At 37.2% G+C, this 8,274-nt stretch overlaps 1 protein-coding gene across 1 annotated transcript in view; it reads left to right on the top strand.

Moving 5' to 3' along the window:
• Positions 1–625: 625 nt before the first annotated feature.
• LOC117920261 (probable galacturonosyltransferase 7) overlaps positions 626–8,274 on the top strand; it is a 30,560-nt gene continuing 22,911 nt past the window's right edge. The window contains exons 1-3 of the mRNA XM_034837693.1: positions 626–1,106; positions 1,499–1,530; positions 1,635–1,682. Coding sequence (XP_034693584.1) covers positions 947–1,106; positions 1,499–1,530; positions 1,635–1,682 — 240 coding nt within the window. The 5' untranslated portion in view covers positions 626–946. The remainder of the gene's footprint in view (positions 1,107–1,498; positions 1,531–1,634; positions 1,683–8,274) is intronic.

Genomic DNA, 8,274 nt, shown 5'->3' with positions numbered 1-8,274 from the left:
TATTAGTTATTAATTTAAAATTATTTTTGATATTCCCGTATGCTTATATAGATGAATTGTGGGTATCCTTTGGATGCACCGTTTTTTTTCTATTTTTAAAATTAGAAGTAATAAGTAAAATGCTTTTGAATTTTAGATTATTAAGACTGTATTTGAGTATATTTTTTATTTCTTGTTTTTAAAATAAAAAAATTGAATAAAAAATACATAAATTTTGATAGAAAATAGAAAATTATCCGTTGCTTAAATTTTTAAAATTTTCAAAATTAAAAAAGTTTTTATTTTGATATAGAAGTTTTTATTTTATAAAAAAAAAAAAATGTCAAATGTCTACTTACAAAATTACTTTTGATGTTTTAAAATAAAAATTATTTTGATGTGACCCATCAAAGATAAATATTTTTAACTTCAAATCCAAACAATCACCTCACAGATAATGGGTTATCGAATTGAGATTATCAAAATATATATAATTTCAGGAGAAATGTTTTGGGGGAAAAAGACAAAGAGTTGTGCACGTGTCGGGCAGTGGAAGGGAGTAGCATGGAAATACCATGGGAGGGTTTGTTATTGTAATCGGGGATGTGTCATCATCCTCATTCGGTTGCTGTGTCTGTGAATGTGATTGAAGGCAGGCTTCAAAAAAGAGAAATTACAATACAAAGGAAAATAAAGAAAAGGGTGATGAGAGAGAGCACTTTTAATGATGGGGTGTTCATACTTTGACACTTAGATCACCCGCTCACTGCAGCGTCGCTACTGATTTTCATATCTTATATCATTGGGATACAGAAGAAGAGAGGCTCAAGGAATCTTTTTCCTTTCCAACCGCATACAAATAAAAGAACAGAAAGAAAGAAGCAGAGACGAGTGGAGTGGTGGCGAACAAGACCAAAGGGGAAAAAAAAAAAAAAAGGGTAAGACAGGGGAGGAGTGGGGAGAGGAGATGAAAGGTGGGGTTGGAGGTGGTGGGGGTTCTTCTTACACATTCCATCCGAAAAGGCGATGGAGAGGGTTCGTGGTGGCTGTGCTGGGACTGGTTATCCTTTCAATGCTCGTTCCTCTCATCTTCTTGCTTGGCCTCCACAATGGCTTTCACTCTGCGGGTATTTCTCTCACTTGTATCTTTCCCAATCTAACTTTTCTTTCTTCAGATCTGTTCATCCGCTTTTCTCAATTCTCCCACTCTCGCTTTTTTTTCTCTTGATTTCCGTTGGATTCTATGTCAGATCTGGATTTTTCACTGCCATTGCTTCTGACCACTGGAGATTCTGAATTATGGTTTATTCCAATTTGCATTTGGATTTTGGGTTTCCCAGACCTTTTCTTTTTCTTTTTCCATTTTTTTTTAAAGTTTTTGCGTATCTCGGAGAATGAGTGTGGTTCTGTTGTGAAGTGATAATACTTAGATTCCTGATCTTTGATATTTTAATTTTAATGCTTTTCCCAATCTTGAAAGCGAAATCTCTGAAGCAATTTACTTCTAATTGTTGTGCAGGTTATGTTGCCGAACCACGAAATGCAGTACCAGTAAGGATTTGAAGGCATTTGTGAATTCAGTGGCATTCACTTGCTTTTATTTTATTGTGTTGATTTTGATGAATATGTATATTTCTTCTTTGAATGGCAAGCAGAGAAGTTTTGATCATTACGGCAACACTAGAACATGGAATCAGTCAGAGGTAATGCTGCCTTAAAATTGGGGGATTGGTTTATCTATGCCTTACTAACTAGCAATCTTTGGGACTATTTGTTTTATTGCTTTGAATTTGTGCATGATCATTAAATTATCATTTTTTTTAAATATCAGATAGATCATTAAATTATCGTGGTTCTTACTTTTTAGAAATGCCCTTTCATTGATCATTTCTCATTCAGATGTGTCTATTACCTTTTCTTGCAATGGTACCCTGAAGAAGGGTTACTAGGCTAGCTGAAACAAGAACAGCTATTGCAGTACACCATCAGTTTGGTTTGTGGCTTAATGTGGGTTTCTTTGGAGTATTCAATTGGAATGAGATAAACTAGTTTCAATTGCAAGGTTTTCTTTTCCTGCCTTTTCTTTTAGCTTTTAAGTAGAAGTGGTTTAATAAAACATTATTTGTTCTGTTGGTTTTTTCCATTGCCTTTTTTTTTGAATAATTCTCCTTAGAAAAACAGAAAATTCATTTAGAGCAGAATATTTTTGAATCGTGAATATTTGTGTTCTAGAGAATAAGTATGCCACACTAAAGAACCATTCATGCCAAAGAAAGTCACTAGGGAGTGATTTTGATAAACCTGATTTATTTTCCAACGTTTGAAAAACGAAGGCATAGTGTAACATGTTGGCTTTAGACAATGTTGAGGGAACCATGGATAGAGTTCCATTCGTTGAGGGGAAGGCGTTTGAGCTCTAGGAAGAAGAAGACGATAGAGGAATTTGGTTGACCTTCATAGAAATGAGAGTTTTAGTGCACCGCGTCAATGATGCATTGGGAATTTTTGAAGCCAATTCCCCATTTTTATTAGAATCAACAAATTCATCGATATGGTGCACTAAAACTTTTTTTTTTTTTTTTTTTTCTGATAATAATGGGAATTGGGAATGCTCACTCTTTTAATTCTACCTATTCTAACAAAAAGGGATAGTTTTAGTGATGAGGGTTTTGGTCTTTATGAAGCCAAAATGGTATCTACTCATGAGAGCCACTGAATGTTGCTTGAATTAGCATTCGGAGTTGGTAGTCAAATGCAAATCCCATGACAAGGATAGGTAGAAGTAAGAATGTTCCCATTAATTTAGAGATTTGTAGTAGGATTAGGAGTAACCGATCTAGATCCTTAAGGATTATTGATCTTGCCAAAGCTAGAATCATGGTGGAAGCGCTTGCTGGAAAGAAACTTATGTCATTTTGGTGAGTGGCCCATTACTTACATTGGCCTTCCTTGTAGTTGTAACCCGAGGCAACTTTGGAATGCAAAGCAAAACCAAATAACACATCACGAGTCAATGTTTTGCTTGTGGAGAAATATAACACGTTCACAATGAAAGATGAAGTAGATATTGTCTAAAAACAAAGAGGATGAGCTACTAGGGTCAACATGTAATGAATATGATGTGTTTATTTATATATATATATATATATATATATATATATATTTATTTATTTATTTTTATTAGAAACAAAATTGCTGTCAAACTAGTGAGGACAAAGAAGGATGAGAAATCCTTCCCCAATTGCATAATCAGCTAAACAAAATTTGATCAAAAGGAGGAAAGTTTATGCTACTTTGGATGTAAAATTAACTGCACTATGATGAATGTGGTGATGAAAATGAAGGTATTCATATTTTTCCACTCTTAGGGGAATGCTTGATTGTGTGGTGAGTGATGACTATGCTGAAGGTTGAAGAAGAATGGAGCTCTACATGAGTCTCTTGGTGGTAAGGTGTGCAACGTTATTTTTTGATTGTAGCTCAAAGGTTGTTAAAATGTTGGAAACAGGAAATGAGGTATCAATTACTTCCTGTTGTTTAGTCAAAATTGTGATGGGCAATAACATTGAGATGAGGTATGGTCCGATATGCTAAATCCAATGAGTGTTTGTTTCAAAGAGATGGAAAGAAGTAAATCTTGTAGTATCTTAGGGAAGAAGTTACTTTTACATCTAAAATCAATAAAACTATTTTGTTTTTAACTATGCAAAAGTTCAAAGTTGCTAGTAGCGAAATCAGGATTATGTATCCACTGATTAGTGGGAATATAGAACATGATCACCTTGTAGGTTTTTATGATCATCCACTTGAACTTCAGCATGTATTGGGTGACTTCCAAGAAGTTGGTTGACATTGGTTTCCTGCAAGATTTGCCACTTGTGAAGAATACTTAGTACCATATTGACTTGGTTCTAGTGATAGCTAAACCTATTACATTACTGAATTCTATGTATATTTCATATTTGTTTGAATACCAATTACATATTATTTTTTTTTTATTATTTTTATACTTAAAAATAGCTTCTTTGAGGGTGAGAGAGGATGGGAGAGGGGTGGTTCTGATATAGGACACACAACAGAAGTGGTAAAGTTTAGCTGTTTTAAGATCATTGAAGGGTCATTCACTATGATGCAGATGTCTCACTGCCCTAATTTAACACTGTTCTGCCTTGTTGCCGGTGAGGTCTTTCTCCTATCACCCTCACTCACACATAGATTCCATGGGCTCCTCACAACAACACAGTAGAAGAGAGAGGTTGATGGTGAAGAGTGAGAGAAGGTAGCTCTTGCAATGAAAGAAGAGGAAAACTAGGAAGAGAGCTTATCCCAAGTGACAACTCTTCATCCATGGGATCGACACCTAGAGGAGATGCCGATGGTATGGCAACTCTTCATCAATGGGGTCAACCCTTCAATGGTTTCAACACAACTATGTTTAAACATGGAGCAGAGTCCAGGTCTTGAACCTCTTCCTCTTCACAGAGCAAGTTGCCAAACCTTTCATTTAAAATAGGCAAGAGGACCATATTTGGTGGACTTCTTGGCATAAATCCCAACAACTTACTTACACAACTGCCAGCCCATGCACAACATCAGCCTTGAATCACTAAACTGCAGTCCACTCAATATAGCCTCCTATTGGTAACCCAGTGGAGAAGGTTCAGCCCCTCTTGAGCCCTCCTCTGGGGCTGCAAAACGAAGGCTTAAAACAGAAGGAAGCCTGCTGCAATCATGGCCTTCTTGCTTCCATAACCACCCTTTGGATGCCCAAACTAATCATGCACATGGTATACCTCCAAATGGTCCTCTTTGCAAAGAGTCCAAAGTTGTTGGAAATTGAAAGCCAGTGATAAGTCTTAGCCCTGGTAACATAGCAACTGGGGTTGTGCAGGCCTTACCTCTCTAGCCTGTGGAGAAAAGTACTGTGCCACATGTTGACCCTGCTTGCTACTTTTGAACTTGTTGGTGGTCTATGGTGGTGTGGCTCACCACCCAAGTCATCTCCTTCCTCCAAACTGCCATGAAACCTCCCTTTACTGGCATGCCGTTCTGCATTACCCCTGCATGCTTCACCAACAAGAACCACACTGAGCTTTCTTATCATGATCTCAAGTGGCACTAGTGCCATCTTGCTATTATTTTTGACATGTAATCTTGCCCACCTCAAAGTCTGGGTTTACACTGTATCTTTGCCCATTGCAACAAAGTTGCTACATGAATCCCCTTACACTTTAAAGAATTTCCCCCCATAAGGTTTTTTTGTTTGTTTATCTTTTATTTTTAGTTTTTGGTTTCTGTCAATTTTTTTTTTTTTGGCATTTCTAGACCCAACCAATTGGTTTGTTGGACCCTCAAATTGAAATGTAAAGCTCTTTGCCAAAATAATGGATCTGTTACTTGGGGACCCAATTAGCAAACAATGGACTAGAAATCTCAAAAAATGAAAAGAGAATCACTGAGAACAGTCACCTTCACTGCCCCTTTGCTTTTTTCCACTCCACATTTAAGCACACTTTATCATATTCTCTTTCACTCCCTATTAACCAGCAAGACAACTTTTGAAGTAGCCATTTTCTTGCGAGTATCCTTTTGCTACTCATATCGACTCACCAGTCATCTTTTGTTGTCTCTTAATTGATTAAAGGACCCTTTAGAAAATGTTGCCAAAGGAACTCTCAATCTGTTGCAAAATTGTTGAAGCCACCCTAGTTGCAAAATTGTTGCTTTTCACAACACCTACTTAGACATTTTTGGTGTAAGAAACTCTAATATCTCTGGGTTGCAATAGCTAAAGTAGCCAAGGCATAATAGATCAGAACTCCTTGGGAAAATCACAAAAATACCTCCTGATCTCATGGTATTACAGAACAAACCTGTTATGTCTCAGCTTAATTTTGTGCATCTCTAAACTAAACTTTCAATTGTTGTTGCTTCTCCTCCTTCCAGTTATAGGAACAATCCAGAGATATCAAGAGCCATGCAAACCCTTTATGCTTATGTTAAACAAATGAGGATAGCCCTTTCCTCTCTCCACAATCCTACTTTCAAACGTGCCTCAAAGATGATCTTGCTTGTAACATTTATATTATCAAACTCATTCTCTTAGTTCCTGGTCTAGTTTTCAGTCTTATGATCAGTATAGATAAAGCGCCTTCAAGCATCTATATTAGTTGTGAACATCTTTCTAACATTCTTGTCCTTTATGGTTTGTGAGGCAAGTGTTTGATTCCCTGTCGTATCTAGGCTTTACTTTGGGAGGGAATCCTCAGGTCCTCCATTTTTTTGAACCTTCTGCTTGATCCAAATTTATAGATTGGGTGGTTGGATGAGAACACTCTTGCTTATTGATTTATTTTCTGGGTGGGAAGTGGAGGGAGAATTGCCCTAGTTGAGTTTCACTTGGCCCATGTTTGCATGTGTTTTATTTTAGAGGTTCCTATTTGTGTTGGTTCCAAAATTGAGATGATTCAGGAAGATTTATCTTATTGAGGGTTGAGAATAGGAACATAGAGCGCCTTTTAAATTAGTGTTAGGTTTGCTAGCATGAGAGTGAACATCGGTTGAGGCTTTGGAAAGGGATGTTCTTGAGAAAGTAGAGCTCTTTTAGGTAAATGGCTTTTGTGATTTCATAAGAAGTTTTTTCTTTGCTACGTATAATTTTAAAAAATATATAGAGGATGCAATCTAACAAATGGGTTGGCAGGATTGTGATAGGGTGATCACATTGGTGTGGTTGTTAGAATTTGGGGGATTGTATATTGGGGACAGGTTCTTTGTTATCATTAGAATTTGTGGAATGGTTAGGCTATTTGTAGGGTGTGGTTGCTGGTTTTTGTGTTTTCGCACCTCACTTTTTGGTCTTTTGCTTACTTTGTAATAGTATACATTGTGTATCAAAGAGAAAAGGTAGTCACACTAGTGTGGTTGGAGATCCATTACAAACTTCTCTTACTTTTGTTCAGGGTGGGTGATGGCTCCAACATTTGCCGATTGGAGGAGGATAGGGGAATGGACCTCTCTTTATTCTCTATCCTAATTTCTAGCTTATCTCAAGGGTTATGTTATTTTTATCTCTCATATCATTCATCAATCGCAGTTTTCTTATCTGGGGAATTTCAACCTTTCACATAATTTGTCAAATTTAGAGATTGATGACCTTTTCCTGTATTTGTTCTCGTTGGATGAAGGAGATCTGAACTTTGGTTATTTCAAGCCGTTCTCCATATTTTTTTGGTTCCATGCCCTTTCAAGATTGATCCTTGTGTTGCCTTTCCTCTAGGTAATTTTATTTAGAAAGCTAAAGATCCCTTTAAAGCTAGAGCTGTTTCTTGGTTAGTAGCTAGTACAGATCAAAAGAACCTATCTAGCTCTACCCCTGGTCTGTTTGTAATGAGTGGGTGGATCATCTTTCTTTTCACTGCACTATCTATCCCTTTGGGATTGTGGAACAAACGGTTTTCAATGGTTCCCTTGTCTTGGATTCCTTTTAGAAGTTTTGGACATTTGATACTCATTGCTTTTTAAAGGTTTCATGGGTAGTCTAAGAGGTCAGGTGATTTGGTAGTTGGCCATGCTTTCTATTCTATATTATTTGGTTGGAGAGGAATGTTGGACTTTTTGAAGCTGTGTGAAGGGCACCAGAGTACTTGTGGATTTATCTTTAGGGCTAGTTTCCTAGGAATTTGGTGGCATTCCTGTTAGCATGATTATGCTTTGATTGGAGAGGGAAAGGGGAATAGGACTTGGGATTAGGGGTAAGGCAGTGTGGAGTCTCCTCCGTTAGGGAATCTAAAACTTAGTTTTGATGAGTGGTTATTGGGGAATGTCGACCAAATGAAGATTTGAAGCATTATTAAAGATCAATGGCAGTATGATTAAATCTCATTAAAATTTAGTGATGTGATTAAGGCTTTCCAAAAGTTTGTTGGTTCTAGAACAACTATAGAGGAAGGGATTATAACCCTCATGGAAGGCTTTTCAAGGTTGATGGTCTGGGGATTAATAGCCTTCTTGTGGAAGAGGATGGAGTTGCTATTATCTATTTGGTGCTTATAGGGAAAAGTGGTTCTTTAAAGATGGGATGTTTGGATTCATAAAATCTTGGATCTCTTTGAATGATGGGATGATGAGAGGATCTTTCTCAGGCTTTCCTCCATCAATGTGACCCCAACTTTTTGCTGCACCACCCCCACCCCACCTCCCAACTGTCCTTGCCCCTGGAGGAGCTGAAAAAACCAGAAGCTTTATCTTTTACCTCTCAACTGGTTATGCTTGCCCTAGCAACACCAAAGCTGC

The sequence above is a fragment of the Vitis riparia genome, chromosome 8 (assembly GCF_004353265.1).
Source record: "Vitis riparia cultivar Riparia Gloire de Montpellier isolate 1030 chromosome 8, EGFV_Vit.rip_1.0, whole genome shotgun sequence".
Taxonomy (NCBI): domain Eukaryota; kingdom Viridiplantae; phylum Streptophyta; class Magnoliopsida; order Vitales; family Vitaceae; genus Vitis; species Vitis riparia.
This window is presented reverse-complemented; position numbering and strand designations above follow the sequence as displayed.